Consider the following 25,525-nt stretch of genomic DNA (forward strand, 5'->3'; position numbering starts at 1 on the left):
GCATGACGAAAATGTTATACAACAAGTGATTGTGAGAGATACTTACGTGTAATCATTTACAAACTGATATACAGGCTGTAAATTGAGACCAACATCTGATCTGCTTTGGCTGAAAAATAAAGATTAAAATAATTATTATTTATTTGAGAAAATTCACACATCAACTCATTTCTGTATATGGTAGGATGTGGAACTTAAGCCTTATAAAATATCATTTTCCACCATCTAATCAATACACATATGTTCACATATTGACCCATTTGGTTATTTATTTCAATGGTAATATAGCAAGATGAAGTTCATTGGCATTATGCATTATTGTTGAAGATCTCAAATTTGGTTTGTAAGATATTCCATCTATTGATACCTTTCCTGAATACATGTTGAATTAAATTCTTCTGATCCACCGATTCCATCCATGGCAGAGCCATCCCTGCCAATAACATCAATGACAGCATTTGTAAATTCTGACAAGGAGGCTGTATTTTGGCCATTTCCTGAAGAAAATAATGTTTTGCTTCCATTAACTTTTGATAAATTATTTGTGACTTTTGTACAGTATTGTCATTTTCATTTTAAACAAAATATTTATGTACATAATAAGTATGTGAAAGTGTCAAAACTCACTTTTTAAATTTATTAATATGTCTAAAAAAGGGAATCAGTATGTAGTTATAATATTACAATTACTATTGAATCTGCAAGTACAGTTGTGATCCTAATTGATTACCTCATTTAATAAATAACATGAATTTATTTAACTTTTTATTTAATTTCAGAAATATATGTAAAATGAGAAAAATATGATCCTGTCAGATGAAGCTGCCTTTTGTAGTCCATGAATTTAGGGCGGTGGACTTGGGTCAAGTTGTCCCACTTCTTAGTTAGAAGGTGTACAGTTCTATGTATTCCTGTAGATTGGACATTGAAGCTTCTCTCAACAGTCTCCTACATTTTTTTCTTTTCGTCTCTGAGATGATTCCTTAAGGACAATTTGTTTCATAAAAAAATGAATATACGGTAAATGCATGATTTTTCATTATTAATTATCAATAAATCAAAATGTCATGACCAGGAATCCTTTTCAAAATCCGATCATCAAAATATGAACTTGACAAAACTGGGACAGTCTGACGGATACATATAAGTTAAGGAGGTTACTGTGACCTTGACCTTGAAATTAGGGACTCGGATCTCGAGCGCGACACATCATCATGCGATGGTTTTAATGAATACACTGTTTTATGTGACCATAACGTAATCAAATCAGGTACATTGATTTGTAATAAAAGTGCAAACAAAAATAAGCATAACAAAAATGTAGCAAAGTAATGCATATCCAACCCGTTATCAAACACAAGAACCTAAAAGAAAACATTGTGAGGTCATGTTTTAACTTTAAATTGTCCTACTTATGTAGATGAATGAGGTGGTTAAATGCTATAGAACGGTTGTGTATATAGTTTTTGTATGCAAGCATGTACCTCCTTTTCAAGAACGTTTTTAGGCTTGAGCTTTAGCTTAAGACTTTTGTAATAGACCACAACAATTCAATTGAGTCCATGTGGAGTTGAAAATCATTCTCGAAATGTCTTTGTAACATAGCTAAAACATGTTTGATTTACAAAATAAGTTCATGTACGAGTATGTTATAGTTTGCGTAAAGAACTGTAAAACACATATATACACACGGATATGAAAGGGAAACCTCCCATAAACTGAAAAACTACTTAAAGGTCTATTCTTGAGCCAATTGTAACAGTATTGCAGAATGATTCTATAAATAAGATACTACAGGGGCAATAGTTTCAGATGTACAATCCATAATAAGAAATCAAGCGAGCGAGTACCATGTTATCATTCATATGATCTCTTTTTATTATCAGAAAGAAGGAATCATCGCTCAAGCCGTTCAGCACATTCAGTGCGTTGATTATGCAATTCATTCATGACAAACTTAATGCTTGCACACTAAAATTTGTCAGTACAAGAAACATCTGGGAACACACACAGTAAATAGTCCAGCAGGCTGACATGCTAAGTGGTTTTTATTGGTTTTATCTCTAAACCGTTTATCCTTTAGGGTCAGATTTTATTTTATTTTTTTGGGGGAAGGGAGGAGGGATCTAAGGTTTTGAGCAACCTAGTGGGACTGAATGGTGGTCATTTTAATATGTAAATCTAAAGTATATGAGAGATATAATATCCATACATTATTCATTATTTATATTCATTCAAAGAATATTCATTATCAATGTTTACTGAAATTGAATTAAATGGCAGCCATTTTGGACACCATCTTGAATTTATCGATTAAACTACGCTACTGAATGGCCTTGCAAAAGGGAACAAATTTAAAATGCAAAATTTATATAATGTTTTTAAAGCCATCTCTACCGTATGCAAACTGTATCTGCTCGTCAAAATATATGCGGTGCAAATTTCAAGTTTTTGTTCTTAAAAGCAAGACATCTTTCAGTGAAAATTAGAAGATATCAATGTAATAATGATAATAAATGAGATTTAGCAATACAAAGACAATTGTAATACTTTCCGCTGCGGTAAAACTGATAATGAGGGCTAAGTTGTTATTTACAATAATCCGAGAAAGCCCTATAAATAAATAGTTTGATACTGCATTATCAATTTAGTATACGTTTAAGTATACACACCGCTCATCTCATTTAGTCATTCAGCTAGCGTGCTCAGGCAATTCTTGAATTGAGTTTATGCATTCATTGTTCAACTTATTATCACAAATGCATTCAATGACATGCATTCTTATATGAGATAATCTGGTCACATGAATGACATGCAAGCTTTCAGAATGTTGATGAGTGTTGTGTGCTGTTTTATATAAATGTTGTATTTTTTTTAATAAATATACACTTTACTGGTGCCTTGAAACTGGATATAAACTTTTAATTATTTATACTATTTTAGTGAGTGTATAAATTAAAAAAAAAACACTAACAGTTTTAAAAATGAACAAGCTACCATTATTTGTCGTACTAACCTACAGATAGCAGACCATTTTCATAAACTTAAAACGAATATATTGAACTGGTTGTCTCATTTAACAGCAGAATCGGTTTTTGGAAAACATTAAGTAATTTAATTCATTATCCGTTTGTAGACTCAATCTTTTCTGAAACTTATAACTGGCTTTTCTCAAATATATATATACATATACGTGTCAAACGTTTAATATCCATTTAAGGATGGTCCAGATATAATTACATAATTTGGATTCAATACAAAACAGAACAAAGCCTTTAGTCGTATTTCACTGTCATGATTGTACAATACTTTTGAACTCCTATACTAACCAATGCTTCCATTGATGTTTTATCACTTGATATGCAAAATCAACGTATGATCAGTTGACAAATATGCGATGTATAGTATTACACTATTTATTGAAAACATTTGTATAAAAGAGTGGAAAATTTAACTTGAGGTAAATAGTAAATATTTGGCTGCGGTCGGGGAAGAACACGGCAATATATTTGATGGCAAGGTCTCGGGGATTGCTGCTGGTATATTGAGAAGTAAGTGATATTTTTTCATTATAATAAAATGTACACCATGAATAATGCAAATGATGATTCCGTTCATTAAATAACTAGCAAAGTATGTATGTTAACTAATAACATGTTGTTCGTATTATTTCCATATCTTTAAAAGCGTTCATATTTGTGTTTGTGACGAAGTTTAAATAAAACAAAATGTGTTTCAAACCTTTGAGTGGTGGCATTCAATTTGCGTCTTATATTTGCATCATTTACATGATGGATATTTCAATGATATTGTTTGAATATTTCATACCTTGTTTTTTAAAAACCCCAAGGTATCGGTTCATTGCAGCAATTTCATTTTTGATTGTTGTATTAGTATGTATTAAACATTGTCGATTATGCCGCTATGTAAAATGCCTTGTCCATAAAACGAAGTATTGCGCAAGTAGAAAGCACCGTTCTCAGCCCCCTAATTCCATATCGCATCTATATCCGACAACCCTTTGAACGATGTTTAAAAATGCGGCCCAGCAGATGAAACATATTATTGACAAGATGCCTTAAAAATGTTTGATTTTAAATCGATGATGCTAAATTGCTAAATTTAAAGGATGCAAATAAAGTGGGAAACACCATGCTATCCGTTGTAAACCCTATTGAATTAGACGGCACTACCTGTAAGCAATTGTATCAATATATCAGGGATTTGTTTTTAAATATATTTAAAGAACAAGATTTTCTGTTGGGAATTTAAAGAGAACACAATAACACAATGTGCGTTTTCGCAGACTTACTTATGGAAAAGCACCCTGTGGATATGTACATAAGCGTTTACAAATTTGAATTAACTGATACATGGGAGTTAAAGATGTTAGCGAAGAGCGATCGCTGTGTGCCAATATTACTATGGGCAACACATTTATTACTTTGCAAACAAGCTACATACCCATAATTTACAGCATACCTCGGGACAATGTCATATGTTGACTTACAAACTAGCATTCATCACTGTTTATACTTCACGCTCATCACTAGCGTCAACTCCCATTAAATCGTTTGAATACTTTTTTTTAATGTTAATACAAGAGAAAGAAAGTACTAATATTCGATCCAAATGCACCAGTTTGGAGTAGAAGTTAAAGTTTCTTTAAGAGAGTACTCCCAAACCCTCCTGCCATCATCGCTCGAACAGAGATTAATTGTAAAAATGTCAATGATATATGTAGTAATGTTACTGTAAAAAAAGTCATTATGGGTACTACCGAATAAGAAGAGAAAACAAGGCAAAATCAGTACGTTCTTTGATATTCTATTCGTTTTTTTGATATAATATATAATATAATCATACTTAAAGAATTTGAAAGAGTGTCGTTATACTTACTTAATCAATGGTGAAACCAATAAAACGCTTTCTTGTTTTATTAGTATTATTTTATATGACAGTTACCACGCTGAACCGGGGAACAATTTTGTGTGAACCTTTTCATGCGGTGAAACGGAAATCTGTTTTTTATAAATAGTAAACATTTCGGATGAAGTGTTGTTTTGTGTAATATTTGAACAAGATTATAATTGTAAACTTTAACTACAAATGCACTAGACGTGCCAAAACTAAAATCACAGGGATATAAGTGGCTCGATTATATTTACTCTACACATTGCTTCCCTATCTCTGATCATTACTTCATGCCTGAATTGTACAGCATGTTTGTACAATCCGGCCACATTCTCATAATATTCTATTGGCGCTTTCTACGCTAAAGCCATTACGACTGTCAATCAAAATTGGTTCTCCAGGAGAACCAATGTCGTTTCCCTTCTGGTTGACCTGCGACATAATACTTTGAATAATAATAATAATAATAATAATAATAAAATTGAAATGCCAGTTAAACAATTATAGCCGACACCGCTCCCTCGAAGGATTATGGTGCATATAGCTATCAAACCGTCATCTGTTTGTTCGGCTTTTCTGGAGGAAATCAAATGAAACTTCATAGTATTGAAAAAGAAATGGTACACATGCAAATCAATGTTCTAGAAACTGATATTCCGATGATTTACTTTATTAATGTAAACATGATGAACTGAATCATTCACAGTCACACAATCACAAAAACTGTAATCATATGCAAAAACAGAAATAGTTTACTGAATAAAATTGATTGCAAATTGGTTAAACTCATTAGTTAGCACCAGCATAATTAAGAAAACTGTATACTCTTCAAGCTACTGGGATACTAATTGGTAAATAATCTATTAAAGATTCATTTTATCATTCATTATCAGTTGGCTAGTTAGCATTCAGGACATATCTGATAATTAACTTCCCAGCCCCAGAGTGCTAGGTCAGAAAGTCCTAATATTGAAATTACACTGACCACAAGTACCAGTAATACATCATCAAATCAAACTTTTATCACGTTGTTGTGTGGCTGGCGAGAATGTCTCTTATTTGTATGCTCTCCGTCCTCTCTAATTCTAAATTGATTCAGTTAGCGAATACATTTGAATGAATTTTCAAGCATATGGAGTAATAAAAGTGATATGTTTCATATTGAGGAGCATAAATACCATGGACGAAGCACCAAACACGATAAGTGTGGTAGCATTGGTTTGTAAACTGTTCATTTATTTTCTTTTGTTAGATAGTTTGAAAAAAAAAATGCGGTAGTTGATTTCGTTTTGGAATTTTCCGCCTGTCAAAATGTCAAACATCTGATACTGGGGTTAATTTTCTTAACATTTAAAACAGAAAGAGATATGTATATGCCATATATTACATTATATTTTTAAATAACTATTTCAAATAACCACCTTTTGACACAAACATAAAAATTAACAAACTAAAACAGAAAAATAGGATATGGGAACAACTGAGGGGTATTTTTCGTACTCTAACCTTGAAATTAGCTTAATATTGTATTGGTCAATAATGTACGTAAATTTAACGTACAATATGAGAAATATAATATGCATGTGATTATGTACCCTTATTAAAGTCAAGAAATTTGCCCTTTTTAAGCATTATATTTTTACTGAGTTGGAATAGCATGACAATCATTATGACGCCGCCTTGGAATAATCAATCGACACCACGCGTTGGAAAAGTATGCTTTCACTTCCATATTTTATTAATAAATGGTCAATTGCGATTGTTCTGCAGTTCTGGATTTTTTACTACTGAATGACCTTGCAAAAAGGAAGAACTAAACAATCTAAATACAGAATTTACAATGTTTCGCAGACTGCAAAATGTTTTATGCGTATTTTAAGTCTTAAAAATCATCATTTTCCGTACTGAAATCTTATCTACTCAAAATGCAAGGAATCACAAAATGTCAATTAGAATAACTCAATGCTTGACTGGTTATGTATGAGATGAAGCAATTTAAAGAAAATTTATTTACCTTCTGCTGCGGTCTAAATCATAGTATGGGCTTAGTTGGTATTTAAAATAATCCAATAGAAATGTATAACAGCTGTTTTTATTTTAACTGTATCATCAATGTATACGTTTAAGACACCGCTTATATCGTTCGAAGTGCATCTGACGTTTTCCTGCAAATTATTTACTGGTCTATTGTTTTCATTGTGGAGCTTTTTATCACAATTGCATTTAACGACATACATTCTGTCTGATAAGTGTGAAAGGTTGAAAAACGTCCATTATGTCAGAGAAAGAACAGTCCGAGACACTCACTGCCAAGACTGTTTTTTCGCTGACATTATGGACAGTCTGAGCCGTTTCAATTACTTAAAACATGTAAACAACGAAGTCCAAATCAGGACCTTATTTGCGCTATTGGCAACTTATTGCAAGCTGTCACACCCACATAAATCGACACTAATCAGTTGAGTCTCTTAGGCGAATCATAAATAATTTGCGCGTGAACATATAAGTTGAAAATATTTATTTAGGTTATTATTTTAAATAACCATCTTTAAAGATCACATTCTACGGATGCTTGACATTTACAAATGTGGTATCATTGTATTCGTTTAATACAGTAACTTTTAAGTTTTAAAAATTTTCTACTCGTTAAGGAGCATACAACAAATAAACTTAATGTTTGTCCATGATGGCTGCGCAAACCTTAGTCACATTTAAATTTGGCATTGCGTTGTACAACTTATAAGTCGGATTATATACAAATTATAAAATCCAACTCCACAGTTTTAACCGAATAACCCAATACATTATTCAGGTTTCCAAGTATTAACCACCGGCCAGGATTTTATGCGTACAACTTAGGGTCTAGTCAGCCAGTAGTCAACGTATTATGAAAATGCCTTCCATTATTTGTCGTTATCTACAATTTGCCAACCCTCTCTTTATAACTGTATGCAGATGAAAACTATTTTGTTGCCATTTTCATGAACTTAAAAACAATTATTTCGAAGTGGGCGTATTCTTCAACTGCATTTTTTTGTATGTTTTTGATATTTGTTATCAAACAATGTAGTTATTTAATTTAATATCCTTTCGTTTATTCGTTCTTTTCTGAAGCTAATGACTGATTTTATATCCAATGAAATTGTTAGTGTATATCCAACGTACGTAAAGTTTTAAGAATAGTTGTGATACAATTACATTAGAATACAGAACAAAGCCTATACTCGCATATTTAGATTCACTGACATGATTGAACATGACATGAATAATGCGAATGATTTTTCCGCTCATCAAATTATTAGCAAACTCTGTATGCAAACTAACTAGAACCATGAACACTTGTCTGTTTTTTGTTTTATTTTCACAACGTTCAACAGCTTATTACTGTGTTTTGGGCGTAGTTTATATTAATAAAACGTGTATCAAACCTTTGATTGACTTTCATATTTGTCTCATATTTGCATCATTTGCAGTATGAATATTTCATAAAAGCATTTATTTAAATCTCCAGCATTCATGTTATTGTTTATGCAATGACGGTCGTTCGTACATATTTAAATCTTATGAGTGACTGAACCAGTTACATTTTGAAACTAACTGATGTTATAATATAGGCACGCCAGTAAACTCACTGTAAACACATGCGTTTTATATGTTGGCGATTGTATGTGTCAATATTCTTGCTGCATTAGTCATGCATGTTTGACAGACTCCTGTCTCTTATCTTTTAACTGTTACGAGGTTGGTTTATTGGTGTTTCTCCTATTGCCGCGAAAGAAAACAAAAGGATACAAGTTATAATAAATTGATCGAAAAAGAACGGCAATTACTTTTCCCTTCTTGGCAATAAAAAAGGTTTTTGACTATCAGATATCAAATAAAAACTAAATAAAGACCGAGTATTTTTTCGCCGTTCTGTATGTTGCCTGTCCTCTTAAGAGTTAGACGTTTGTCGTCATAAAATGATTAAAACTTTACTAAGTTGATGGGAATTGACAAAACAAACACTAGTACTGTTGAATGATGTAATATGTCATATCTGAATTAGAAATGAAAAATGACAATTCAAAGCATAAGGAAGTTGTTGCATTCAATATTCATACCCCGTTACGTATATTATAAAAAAGTTATGATTTTACCTAGGCATCACAACAGGGTCTTTGGCCAATAGTTTGACAATTTGTTGATACGTAGCCTCATAGGTACAGGGCATTATTCGTATTGACTGCGTTACGTTCTTATTCTCTTTTCTGCCCATATGTCAATAAAGATGCTTATATTTTATTGGAGTTTGAGAAATCTACGAATTTAAACTAGCAGAGCACAAAGAGGGAATAAAAAGACATACGCGTTTACTTCATTAGATGTTTTTATGGAAGTACTTCCGCTTCGAGCGCGGTAGGTCCCGACTTTAATTCATGATCGGGTTATACCGTAATACCTTTAAATTGGTACTAGTAACTCCTTTTTCTAGAGTCTTGCACTAAAGAGTAGTTCCTTGAAATTTGGAGCACTTTTTAAATACTGCTTGTCTCCCTTTATAGCGGGCACGTTAAAGAACCAATAGGTCTGTCTAAAAAGATCAAGATCTCCTTGTTTTCAACGTCCCTGCTAACAATTGCAGTCACGTCAACCTCATATTACATTTTTAACAACAAGTTACAAGTTAAAGCATCTTAAGTCATTAATGCCTCACGGCGGATCAAGCAATAATGTATTCCATAAGCGTGGGCAGACCTTCAAAAATCCCACTGTTTGATTGGCTTACATTATTACAAAATATACGAAATGCACACAATATATAAATATTCCATTATTTATTTTTATTTTTTTAACGTGTGATTTCTTTTAATGGTTTCAATACAAAAGTTTGCATACATCTAATTCGTCTCATGAAATACGTATTTTGTTACAAATAAAATAAATATATTGTGATTTGGAGATGAATAGTTTTTTTTAATGCATATATCATAGCAAAACACATGTTATTCTTCATAAAAGTCTCCCAGAAAAAATCGAAATCGATGCAAACCAATATATAGTGACATCTTTTATAATAAAGTTACATACATTGGAACGTTAAACACTATGATGACGGCATTGTGTGCCAATGTCGAAGGAATCAGAGCAAGTTGAACAATAATCCGATATAAAATTGGACGTTGACATTATATAACAGCCATACATAATTGTCATTATTTTATAACTTTACCATAATAACGAAACAAATCCCTTAGGTACACATATACACAATACAGGTGGAATAGTATGTCACAGTTTACTTTTACCGCAGGTACAGGCCAAACAAACCTTGCTTCAACATACAATTTCACGTACATATTTTATTTTTCTTTCTTTATATTGGGTTATTTCTTAAGTAAAATACCTCCAGTTTTTTTGGGGGGATGTTCTTTCTAGAAATGTGTAAAAATTAGGACCCTCGAAGTTTGAATTTGCATGGACTTGCGTCAAGGAGTTTGACGCAACACTAATGTACAGTCGAATTTATTTCATTGACAAATGTTAAAAGCATTTTTCTTCAGTGGCACAGTTTTTATTTTAATATGTTTTATTAATATCGTCGTCCGCTTGTAATACGCTATCACTGTTTGTAAACTGTCATCTCCCAGGGCAATTATATTTTTCTAATACTTGATTAAATTCATTTTCCTATCTTTAAGCAATGGCACTCTTCCAAGTTCACCACATAATGAAGCTAAGTTTGTGTATTTTTTATTCTGACAATGAAGCGGAGATTTTGACATGAATCATTCCAATCAACGATTAATTCAATGGTCTTAACGTCTTTAGGATGGCCGAGATACAAATTATTTACTGTAGTACAAAATTCAGATGTGCAATTGATAGATCTCAAGATTTTGTTTATTTACTTAAGAGATGTAAATGAGCTTATATAAAGCATTGCATTCATACACGCTCTATGCACAAGTCCAGACGGAGGTTACTTTCACTAGCCTCTAAGAAATGCGATAGCTGTTTATTAACAGGCCGAGGATATTGGAACGTTTGTTCAGCGGTATAATAAAACACTAATTGGTTAATTGTCAGACGCTTAATTTAGCAAGAGTTTAGAATGTCTCAGTTATATGTATCAAATGCCTTTTATGTGATATCAAATTATAATTGTGTACATTGTTACCAGTTTACACTATCAATAGATGAGGCAAATAAAGACATATCATTGAGGCCGGATAAGTACCAGTAAATACTGTCTTGAAACCTATTGTCATTAAGTACAAATCTTTGTTTCCAGGGAATGATTGGATGGTGAAAGAATTGACACTCTTGCCGAAATGGTACATGCATTTTACAGTGTACCGTACACCACGAACAATGCAAATGATTTACCTTTGTATTCCTTCACTATTTTGTTTTCACTCTCCATGAAAGTGGAAAGTGTGCTTTTATTTCCTCATTATTTACCAGCTTTGATATGTTTGTATTGTAATTTGTTATTATAATAAGTATCTTTGGATAATGTGCTGTTTTTCTAATTTATAATCTTCTAACAAATAATGTTTTATTAAAGCACATATCTCCTTCACCGTCATCTATTGGGTTTTTTCTTGCAACGATGAGCCTTCGTACATGTTACTTTAAGCACTCTATCAGTCAGTCAGTCAGTCAGTCAGTCAGTCAGTCAGTCAGTCAGTCAGTCAGTCAGTCAGTCAGTCAGTCAGTCAGTCAGTCAGTCAGTCAGTCACTCACTCACTCACTCACTCACTCACTCACTCACTCACTCACTCACTCACTCACTCACTCACTCACTCACTCACTCACTCACTCACTCACTCACTCACTCACTCACTCACTCACTCACTCACTCACTCACTCACTCACTCACTCACTCACTCACTCACTCACTCACTCACTCACTCACTCACTCACTCACTCACTCACTCACTCACTCACTCACTCACTCACTCACTCACTCACTCACTCACTCACTCACTCACTCACTCACTCACTCACTCACTCACTCACTCACTCACTCACTCACTCACTCACTCTCTCACTCACTCACTCACTCACTCACTCACTCACTCACTCACTCACTCACTCACTCACTCACTCACTCACTCACTCACTCACTCACTCACTCACTCACTCACTCACTCACTCACTCACTCACTCACTCACTCACTCACTCACTCACTCACTCACTCACTCACTCACTCACTCACTCACTCACTCACTCACTCACTCACTCACCCACCCACCCACCCAAGACTCATACTATGAATTTATTTAGTAATTTCAATTACTATTATACAGATTACATAATCTAACAGTCCTGGTACCATCAATGATTTTATCTAACCTCAGGAAGTTTAAAATGGCAAAACATTCTTGTTATGTCATACTTATGTGCCATTTAAGCATATATACCGAGACATTTCTGTTGCTCTAACCTGTTGCTACCAGGTCCGCATTTTACTTAAGATGATTTACGTACATTGCAGTGGTAAGAACGTATTCATGTAAAGAGTTTGAAGTTTGTAAATGTTCGTATCTTTTATTATATCTTAAAACGACCGATTTGCAAACAATGGTTAAAATCTGAAACTTAGATGGAAAAAAATATATCAAGGTTATGTCAGATCAATTTCAAAACAGCGACGATGAAAATGCCTTAAATCCTAGAAAGAAATAAGAGTAATTATTTACCAATATGTCATTTAGTTTTTATGTTGTTAAAAATCGTTAAAAGGAAATGAAATTTGATCAGTGATAATATTTAAACACTTATAATATGTTTTAAAACTGGAAACAAAGGGTTTCTGAATCAAACAATATACCAATAATCAAAGTTGTCGTAAATAAGTGTTGTCTATTAATTGATCATGGCGCTAATAAGTGACATGGATAAAGTTCTCACTCTATAAACAGCTTGAGTACAAGATGTTAAGGGAAACTTCGCTATCGGTTCTATTCAAGTACATTAAAGCTTTAGAATCAAATATCTTAGTATTGAAACGTAAGCGATTAGCTAAACATATTACTATTAGACATAAAACGTTTAAAATTATGTCGATGCGTTCGAACGATAAACTAACAATTTGTATATGTTTTAGATTTATTTTTCAATTTAATGCTGACTCCTTTAAGAAACGTTTAGTACTTCTTCAATATACTTTTGAATTTCCAACCTAGTTTAGAACATTATAACATACTTAGCAGTATTGTTCCACTTTATCAGTTTGTCTTAGTGCATTGATAGGTTTGCGGGCAACGGCGTGCTTGTCACGTTTTGCGGGGTACCTTGCTATCAAGTTTACGCAAGTCATCTTTATATCAAACAAGCAGTAATATTTGATAATCCAATCAAGCGATGGTTTCAGTTAAAATCTCAAATATGCTTTTTAAATTATACAATTTTCTAACATCATTGAATGAGCAGCGTGTATCGTTAACATGTTCACAGTCTTGAGGAGAGGTTCACCGAAAACAAAACAAAGTTACATGAATTATAAGGCACACGTAGAGTGGTATAGGAGCCTAACTCGCACCATCCCTTTGACACCGGCTTAAGATAGTTTATTTTCTAAGAATTCAGCATTTACAGCCGCGAGATAGTAATTAACAAAACTTGCTTTAAGTTCACAATATTAAATACAATATATGTCTGTCTATTTCAGGGAATGGTCATAAAATTACATTAGTGAAATATCGCAACAATCTGAGTAAAAACATGAGCATTTCGTACACTTTGTGCCTGTTGGCCATCGGGTTTACAGGACTAATAGAAGCGCAGACTGCTAATGAAACCAAGGCCTTGATTGCCAAGCTGTTAGACGGGTACAACAAAGATGTGAGGCCAGTTGACAATCAGACTAATCCCGTGAATGTGGAGTGTTCCTTTACTTTATTTTGTGAGTTTTTTATTTGTATACTTTTGGTAACTGGTTTTTGAATATAAAATGGGTCTTGTTTTTTTTGGAATGTTTTTCCCTAATGTGTGTGCTACAAAGATTATAAGCTGCTGATATTTAAGTGGGTTTTAATCAAATTAATAAATGACCTTACTGATGAGATGATGATGATTGGTTAAACACTATCTAAACTCGGCTGAATTTTGGATAGTCTCTTTAAAACTTGTTTCTATCGAAACATACCACGAAACATAACATTAAGGTTTTTTAAAGTATCGTTTCAAATTAGAAGGGTATTTGCTTATTGACTTAATATTAAGTTTTGAGCTCTGATTCGGAATGAAGTTAAAGCTTATTATTATTAAAAGGACACTGAATTAAGTTGAATATACTATTGTTTTTTTTATATATGCATATACAAGCAGGTACATCGGAGTGTATCTTAACTAACATGAACTCTGTTTAACGTTTTCCGGTTCATTATTAGGATCATACTTTCCTTCCAAAATATATCAACAATGATGATGCTCCCTAATCCACGCAGAGACAAAGGAAACAAGTCTATCAAATCGTAATTTTCAATATCTCAAAAAACTCACCTTATTAACTTTCTGTTTTTCCCCTTTTTGACGGTAAAATATATCGTATAAATATATGAACAATCCCCATTCCATATAGTATTTAACATGTCTTATATATAAAGTATCTTTCCTATCAAAATGTTATATTTATATAGTCTAGAAGCAAAATAATGATCCTGCAAATTAAACAGAACATTAGTTTAATTTTCCTCCGAAGCCTTTTTGTGGTGCTGCTATCATACACATCAAACCTTCTGCAAAGCGAGAAATCTTTAGTACTCACTTGACATAGAACCTAGTTGTTTCAATAAAAAAAAATCATAATATAATACAACGTGTCAGTTGTAAACTATTTGAATCGCATATTGAGAACAGTCGAAATATAACAGTCAATATCAGTAAACAGCCTCGACACTCGATCAGTACTGAGTTAAACAGTTTCGCATGCTAGTATCTTAATTATTTATTTTCTATCACGTTTGTGAACCACCAGCAATCATCGACTTCAACGATCAAGAAGAGAGTATTAAGCTGTCTGGTGAATTGTTTCTAACTTGGAATGACGTTTTCCTCAAATGGAATCCGGATGATAACGGAGGGATAGAAACAATTTTTCTGGTATGTTATAAAGTGCATCTATGCACGAATTACCATTCAATAACAATTAAGCGTGAACATTATATTGAAATGTTTGAATTTGATTTAAACAGAAACAAAAACTATTCCAATATATTACAAACAATAAACAGGAAATCTGATTTGTATGAGAAATAAATACACTAGCGAGTTCCGTTGTAGATGTTTCAAAGGGGTGAAAATAAGTATGTGCTAGTGATGCTAGGAAATTAGTATTGCCTGCCCATCTCTATGATTTGTCTTGGTCATTTGAAGTTCTAAATATCCAAAGACACACTATTTCGGAAATTGATTGTATCTGGCCCCTTGATTTTATAACAAAAATGTGTTTTATCATATCAAAACTAAAGTCAATATGGGCCGGCATAGTTTTTTAAAGTATATGGAAATAAAATAGTATTGACCTTTTTAATGATTTAAATATACCGAGGAAGTCGAACAAGAGCATTAACGCGGGGTGAAGCTTTTTATTCTATATACATACTAAATAAGTACGGCATGAAAGATGACGCTCGTTGATACAACCTTTTCTATATACATAAACAAACCGATAAAGTACAACATGCGCGGTGACGCTCGGTGATACAATCTAGTCCATATACATTAACAAACCGATAAAGTACAACATGCACGATGACGCTCGGTGATACAATCTATTCCATATACATTAACAAACCGATGAAGTACAACAGGCGCGATGACGCTCGGTGATACAATCTAGTCCATATAAATTAACAAACCGATAACGTACAACATGCGCGGTGACGCTCGGTGATACAATCTATTCCATATACATTAACAAACCGATGAAGTTCAACCTACGCGGTGACGCTCGGTGATACAATCTAATCCATATACATATACAAACCGATGAAGTACAACATACGCTGTGACGCTCGGTGATACAATCTATTCCATATACATATACAAACCGATGAAGTACAACATGCGCAGTGACGCTCGGTGATACAATCTAATCCATATACATATACAAACCGATGAAGTACAACATACGCAGTGACGCTCGGTGATACAATCTATTCCATATACATTAACAAACCGATGAAGTTCAACCTACGCGGTGACGCTCGGTGATACAATCTATTCCATATACATAAACAAGCCGATGAAGTACAACATACGCGGTGACGCTCGGTAATACAATCTTTTCCAAATACATATACAAACCGATGAAGTACAACATACGCTGTGACGCTCGGTGATACAATCTAGTCCATATACATTAACAAACCGATGAAGTACAACATGCGCAGTGACGCTCGGTGATACAATCTAGTCCATATACATATACAAACCGATGAAGTACAACATACGCTGTGACGCTCGGTGATACAATCTATTCCATATACATATACAAACCGATGAAGTACAACATGCGCTGTGACGCTCGGTGATACAATCTAGTCCATATATATTAACAAACCGATGTAGTATAGCATGTGCGGTGACGCTCGGTGATACAATCTATTAAATATACATTAACAAACCGATGAAGTACAACATGCGCGATGACGCTCGGTGATACAATTTATTCCATAGACATTAACAAACCGATGAAGTACAACATGCGCGATGACGCTCGGTGATACAATCTAGTCCATATACATTAACAAACCGATGAAGTACAACATGCGCGACGACGCACCGTGATACAATCTAGTCCATATACATTAACAGACCGATGAAGTACAACATACGCAGTGACGCTCGGTGATACAATCTATTCCATATAAATTAACAAACCGATGAAGTACAACATGCGCGATGACGCTCGGTGATACAATCTAGTCCATACACATTTACAAACCGATGAAGTACAACATACGCAGTGACGCTCGGTGATACAATCTATTCCATATACATTAACAAACCGATGAAGTACAACATACGCGGTGACGCTCGGTGATACAATCTATTCCATATGCATATACAAACCGATGAAGTACAACATACGCAGTGACGCTCGGTGATACAACCTTTCCATATACATAAACAAACCAATGAAGTACAACATGCGCGGTGACGCTCGGTGATACTATCTATTCCATATACATTAACAAACCGATGAAGTACAACATACGCAGTGACGCTCGGTGATACAATCTTTTTCATATACATATACAAACCGATGAAGTACAACATGCGCGATGACGCTCGGTGATACAATCTAGTCCATATACATAAACAAACCGATGAAGTACAACATGCGCGGTGACGCTCGGTGATACAATCTATTCCATATACATTAACAAACCGATGAAGTACAACATGCGCGGAGACGCTCGGTGATACAATCTAGTCCATATACATTAACAAAACGATGCAGTACAACATGCATGATGACGCTCAGTGATACAATCTAGTCCATATACATTAACCAACCGATGAAGTACAACATGCGCTGTGACGCTCGGTGATACAATCTAGTCCATATACATTAACAAAACGATGAAGTACAACATGCGTGATGACGCTCGGTGATACAATCTAGTCCATATACATTAACAAACCAATGAAGTACAACATGCGCGATGACGCTCGGTGATACAATCTAGTCCATATACATTAACAAAACGATGAAGTACAACATGCGCGATGACGCTCGGTGATACAATCTAGTCCATATACATTAACAAACCGATGAAGTACAACATGCGCGATGACGCTCGGTGATACAATCTAGTCCATATACATTAACAAACCGATGAAGTACAACATGCGCGATGACGCTCGGTGATACAATCTATTTCATATACATTAACAAACCGATGAAGTTCAACATGCGCGGTGACGCTCGGTGATACAATCTAGTCCATATACATATACAAACCGATGAAGTACAACATACGCTGTGACGCTCGGTGATACAATCTAGTCTATATACATATACAAACCGATGAAGTACAACATACGCTGTAACGCTCGGTGATACAATCTAGTCCATATACATATACAAACCGATGAAGTACAACAGGCGCGATGACACTCGGTGATACAATCTAGTCCATATACATTTACAAATCGATAAAGTACAACATGCGCGGTGACGCTCGGTGATACAATCTATTCCATATACATTAACAAACCGATGAAGTTCAACATGCGCGGTGACGCTCGGTGATACAATCTAATCCATATACATAAACAAAACGATGAAGTACAACATACGCTGTAACGCTCGGTGATACAATCTAGTCCATATACATATACAAACCGATGAAGTACAACATACGCTGTGACGCTCGGTGATACAATCTATTCCATATACATTAACAAACCGATGAAGTTCAACATGCGCGGTGACGCTCGGTGATACAATCTAATCCATACACATATACAAACCGATGAAGTACAACATGCGCGGTGACGCTCGGTGATACAATCTATTCCATATACATTAACAAACCGATGAAGTACAACATGCGCGGTGACGCTCGGTGATACAATCTATTCCATATACATTAACAAACCGATGAAGTTCAACATGCGCGGTGACGCTCGGTGATACAATCTAATCCATATACATATACAAACCGATGAAGTACAACATACGCTGTAACGCTCGGTGATACAATCTAGTCCATATACATATACAAACCGATGAAGTACAACATACGCTGTGACGCTCTGTGATACAATCTATTCCATATACATATACAAACCGATGAAGTACAACATACGCGGTGACGCTCGGTGATACAATCTATTCCATATACATAAACAAACCGATGAAGTACAACATACGCTGTGACGCTCGGTGATACAATCTATTCCATATACATATACAAACCGATGAAGTACAACATACGCGGTGACGCTCAGTGATACAATCTATTCCATATACATAAACAAACCGATGAAGTACAAGATACGATGTGATGCTCGGTAATACAATCTAGTCCATATACATATACAAACCGATGAAGTACAACATACGCTGTGACGCTCGGTGATACAATCTATTCCATATACATTAACAAACCGATGAAGTACAACATACGCTGTGACGCTCGGTGATACAATCTAGTCCATATACATTAACAAACCGATGAAGTACAACATGCGCTGTGACGCTCGGTGATACAATCTAGTCCATATACATATACAAACCGATGGAGTACAACATACGCTGTGACGCTCGGTGATACAATCTATTTAATATACATATACAAACCGATAAAGTACAACATACGCTGTGACGCTCGGTGATACAATCTAGTCTATATATATTAACAAACCGATGAAGTACAACATGCGCGGTGACGCTCGGTGATACAATCTTGTCTATATACATTAACAAACCGATGAAGTACAACATGCGCGGTGACGCTCGGTGATACAATCTAGTCCATATACATTAACAAACCGATGAAGTACAACATGCGCGATGACGCTCGGTGATACAATCTAGTCCATATACATTAACAAACCGATGAAGTACAACATACGCAGTGACGCTCGGTGATACAGTCTATTCCATATAAATTAACAAACCGATGAAGTAGAACATGCGCGATGACGCTCGGTGATACAATCTTGTCCATTTACATTTAAAAACCGATGAAGTACAACATTCGCGGTGACGCTCGGTGATACAATCTTTTCCATATACATTAACAAACCGATGAAGTACAACATACGCGGTGACGCTCGGTGATACAATCTATTCCATATACATATACAAACCAATGAAGTACAACATGCACGATGACGCTCGGTGATACAATCTAGTCCATATACATTAACAAACCGATGAAGTACAACATGCGCGATGACGCTCGGTGATACAATCTAGTCCATATACATTAACAAACCGATGAAGTACAACATGCGCGATGACGCTCGGTGATACAATCTATTCCATATACATATACAAACCGATAAAGTACAACATGTGCGATGACGCTCGGTGATACAATCTATTTCATGTACATATACAAACCAATGAAGTACAACATGCGCGGTGACGCTTGGTGATACAATCTATTTCATATACATATACAAACCAATGAAGTACAACATGCGCGATGACGCTCGGTGATACAATTAAGTCCATATGCATTAACAAACCGATGAAGTACAACATGCGCGGTGACGCTCGGTGATACAATCTTTTCCATATACATATACAAACCGATGAAGTACAACATGCGCGATGACGCTCGGTGATACAATCTAGTCCATATGCATTAACAAACCGATGAAGTACAACATGCGCGGTGACGCTCGGTGATACAATCTTTTTCATATACATATACAAACCGATGAAGTACAACATGCGCGATGACGCTCGGTGATACAATCTATTCCATATACATTAACAAACCGATGAAGTACAACATACGCGATGACGCTCGGTGATACAATCTAGTCCATATACATATACAAACCGATGAAGTACAACATACGCAGTGACGCTAGGTGATACAATATTTTCCATATACATATACAAACCAATGAAGTACAACATACGCGGTGACGCTCGGTGAATCAATCTAGTCCATATACATTAACAAACCGAAGAAGTACAACATACGCAGTGACGCACGGTGATACAATCTAGTCCATATACATTGACAAACCGATGAAGTACAACATACGCTGTGACGCTCGGTGATACAATCTAGTCCATATACATTAACAAAACGATGAAATACAACATGCGCAGTGACGCTCGGTGATACAATCTATTCAATATACATTAACAAACCGATGAAGTACAACAAGCGCGATGACGCTCGGTGATACAATCTATTCCATAGACATAAACAAACCGATGAAGTACAACATGCGCGATGACGCTCGGTGATACAATCTAGTCCATATACATTAACAAACCGATGAAGTACAACATGCGCGATGACGCTCGGTGATACAATCTAGTCCATATACATTAACAGACCGATGAAGAACAACATACGCAGTGACGCTCGGTGATACAATCTATTCCATATAAATTAACAAACCGATGAAGTACAACATGCGCGATGACGCTCGGTGATACAATCTAGTCCATACACATTTACAAACCGATAAAGTACAACATACGCTGTGACGCTCGGTGAAACAATCTATTCCATATATATTAACAAACCGATGAAGTACAACATACGCTGTGACGCTCAGTGATACAATCTAGTCCATATACATATACAAACCGATGAAGTTCAACATGCGCGGTGACACTCGGTGATACAATCTTTTCCATATACATATACAAACCAATGAAGTACAACATACGCGGTGACGCTCGTTGATACAATCTATTCCATATACATTAACAAACCGATGAAGTACAACAAACGCAGTGACGCTCGGTGATACAATCTTTTTCATATACATATAAAAAACGATGAAGTACAACATGCGCGATGACGCTCGGTGATACAATCTAGTCAATATGCATATACAAACCGATGAAGTACAACATGCGCGGTGACGCTCGGTGATACAATATATTACATATACATTAACAAACCGATGAAGTACAACATGCGCGATGACGCTCGGTGATACAATCTAGTCCATATACATTAACAACCGATGAAGTACAACATGCGCGTTGACGCTCGGTGATACAATCTATTCCATATACATATACAAACCAATGAAGTACAACATGCGCGATGACTCTCGGTGATACAATCTATTCCATATACACTAACAAACCGATGAAGTACAACATGCGCGATGACGCTCGGTGATACAATCTAGTCCATATACATTAACAAACCGATGAAGTACAACATGCGCGATGACGCTCGGTGATACAATCTAGTCCATATACATATACAAACCGATGAAGTACAACATGCGGGATGACGCTCGGTGATACAATCTAGTCCATATACATTAACAAACCGATGAAGTACAACATGCGCGGTGACGCTCGGTGATACAATCTAGTCCATATGCATTAACAAACCGATGAAGTACAACATTCGCGGTGACGCTCGGTGATACAACCTTTATATATACATAAAAAACCGATAAAGTACAACATGCGCGGTGACGCTCGGTGATACAATCTAGTCCATATACATTAACAAACCGATGAAGTACAACATGCGCGATGACACTCGGTGATACAATCTAGTCCATATACATTAACAAACCGATGAAGTACAACAGGCGCTTATGACGCTCGCTGATACAATCTAGTCCATATACATTAACAAATAGATAAAGTACAACATGCGCGTTGACGCTCGGTGATACAATCTATTCCATATACATTAACAAACCGATGAATTTCAACCTACGCGGTGACGCTCGGTGATACAATCTAATCCATATATATATACAAACCGATGAAGTACAACATACGCTGTGACGCTCGGTGATACAATCTATTCCATATACATAAACAAACCGATGAAGTACAACCTACGCGGTGACGCTCGGTGATACATCCTATTCCATATACATAAACAAACCGATGAAGTACAAGATACGATGTGACGCTCGGTGATACAATCTATTCCATATACATAAACAAACCGATGAAGTACAAGATACGATGTGACGCTCGGTGATACAATCTAGTCCATATACATATACAAACCGATGAAGTACAACATACGCTGTGACGCTCGGTGATACAATCTATTCCATATACATATACAAACCGATGAAGTACAACATACGCTGTGACGCTCGGTGATACAATCTAGTCTATATACATTAACAAACCGATGAAGTACAACATGCGCGGTGACGCTCGGTGATACAATTTTGTCTATATACATTAACAAACCGATGAAGTACAACATGCGTGATGACGCTCAATTATACAATCTAGTCCATATACATTAACCAACCGAAGAAGTACAACATACGCGGTGACGCTCGGTGATACAATCTATTCCATATACATATACAAACTGATGAAGTACAACATACGCAGTGACGCTCGATGATACAATCTTTTCCATATACATTAACAAACCGATGAAGTACAACATGCGCGGTGACGCTCGGTGATACAATCTATTCCATATACATTAAAAAACCGATGAAGTACAACATACGCAGGGACGCTCGGTGATATAATCTATTCCATATACATATACAAACCGATGAAGTACAACATGCGCGGTGACGCTCGGTGATACAATCTAGTCCATATACATTAACAAACCGATGAAGTACAACATGCGCGATGACGCTCGGTGATACAATCTAGTCCATATACATTAACAAACCGATGAAGTACAACATACGCAGTGACGCTCGGTGATACAATCTTTTCCATATACATATACAAACCAATGAAGTACAACATACGCTGTGACGCTCGGTGATACAATCTATTCCATATACATTAACAAACCGATGAAGTACAACATACGAAGTGACGCTCGGTGATACAATCTTTTTCAAATACATATACAAAACGATGAAGTACAACATGCGCGATGACGCTCGGTGATACAATCTAGTCCATATACATATACAAACCGATGAAGTACAACATGCGCGGTGACGCTCGGTGATACAATCTATTCCATATACATGAACAAACCGATGAATTACAACATGCGCGGTGACGCTCGGTGATACAATCTAGTCCATATACATTAACAACCGATGAAGTACAACATGCGCGTTGACGCTCGGTGATACAATCTATTCCATATACATATACAAACCAATGAAGTACAACATGCGCGGTGACGCTCGGTGATACAATCTAGTCCATATACATTAACAAACCGATGAAGTACAACATGCGCGATGACGCTCGGTGATACAATCTAGTCCATATGCATTAACAAACCGATGAAGTACAACATGCGCGATGACGCTCGGTGATACAATCTAGTCCATATACATATACAAACCGATGAAGTACAACATGCGCGATGACGCTCGGTGATACAATCTATTTCATGTACATATACAAACCAATGAAGTACAACATGCGCGGTGACGCTCGGTGATACAATCTATTTCATGTACATATACAAAGCAATGAAGTACAACATGCGCGGTGACACTCGGTGAAACAATCTAGTCTATATGCATTAACAAACCGATGAAGTACAACATGCGCGGTGACGCTCGGTGATAAAATCTATTCCATATACATAAACAAACCGATGAAGTACAACATACGCTGTGACGCTCGGTGATACAATCTATTTCATATACATAAACAAACCGATGAAGTACAACATACGCGGTGACGCTCGGTGATACAATCTATTCCATAAAAATTAACAAACCGATAAAGCACAACAAGCGCGATGTCGCTCGGTGATACAATCTAGTCCATATACATTAACAAATCGATAAAGTACAACATACGCAGTGACGCTCGGTGATACAATCTATTCCATATACATAAACAAACCGATGAAGTACAACATACGCGGTGACGCTCGGTGATACAATCTATTCCATATACATATACAAACTGATGAAGTACAACATACGCAGTGACGCTCGATGATACAATCTATTCCATATACATATACAAACCGATGAAGTACAACATGCGCGGTGACGCTCGGTGATACAATCTATTCCATATACATTAACAAACCGATGAAGTACAACATGCGCGGTGACGCTCGGTGATACAATCTATTCCATATACATATACAAACCAATGAAGTACAACATGCGCGATGACGCTCGGTGATACAATCTAGTCCATATACATTAACAAACCGATGAAGTACAACATGCGCGATGACGCCCTGTGATACAATCTAGTCCATATGCATTAACAAACCGATGAAGTACAACATGCGCGATGACGCTCGGTGATACAATCTAGTCCATATACATAAACAAACCGATGAAGTACAACATGCGCGATGACGCTCGGTGATACAATCTATTTCATGTACATATACAAACCAATGAAGTACAACATGCGCGGTGACGCTCGGTGATACAATCTATTTCATGTACATATACAAACCAATGAAGTACAACATGCGCGGTGACGCTCGGTGATACCATCTAGTCCATATGCATTAACAAACCGATGAAGTACAACATGCGCGGTGACGCTCGGTAATAAAATCTATTCCATATACATAAACAAACCGATGAAGTACAACATACGCTGTGACGCTCGGTGATACAATCTATTTCATATACATACACAAACCGATGAAGTACAACATACGCGGTGACGCTCGGTGATACAATCTAGTCCATAAACATTAACAAACCGATAAAGTACAACATGCGCGATGTCGCTCGGTGATACAATCTAGTCCATATACATTAACAAACCGATGAAGTTCAACCTACGCGGTGACGCTCGGTGATACAATCTAATCCATATACATATACAAACCGATGAAGTACAACATACGCTGTGACGCTCGGTGATACAATCTATTCCATATACATATACAAACCGATGAAGTACAACATACGCGGTGACGCTCGGTGATACAATCTATTCCATATACATAAACAAACCGATGAAGTACAAGATACGCTGTGACGCTCGGTAAT

General features: G+C 35.8%; 1 protein-coding gene across 1 annotated transcript in view; it reads left to right on the forward strand.

Annotated features, from left to right (window-relative positions):
• Positions 1–3,480: 3,480 nt before the first annotated feature.
• Positions 3,481–25,525, forward strand: part of LOC128236203 (neuronal acetylcholine receptor subunit alpha-6-like) — a 43,304-nt gene continuing 21,259 nt past the window's right edge. The window contains exons 1-3 of the mRNA XM_052951090.1: positions 3,481–3,551; positions 13,575–13,808; positions 14,883–15,007. Coding sequence (XP_052807050.1) covers positions 13,628–13,808; positions 14,883–15,007 — 306 coding nt within the window. The 5' untranslated portion in view covers positions 3,481–3,551; positions 13,575–13,627. The remainder of the gene's footprint in view (positions 3,552–13,574; positions 13,809–14,882; positions 15,008–25,525) is intronic.

This window comes from Mya arenaria, chromosome 5 (genome assembly GCF_026914265.1).
Source record: "Mya arenaria isolate MELC-2E11 chromosome 5, ASM2691426v1".
In the NCBI taxonomy this organism is placed as follows: domain Eukaryota; kingdom Metazoa; phylum Mollusca; class Bivalvia; order Myida; family Myidae; genus Mya; species Mya arenaria.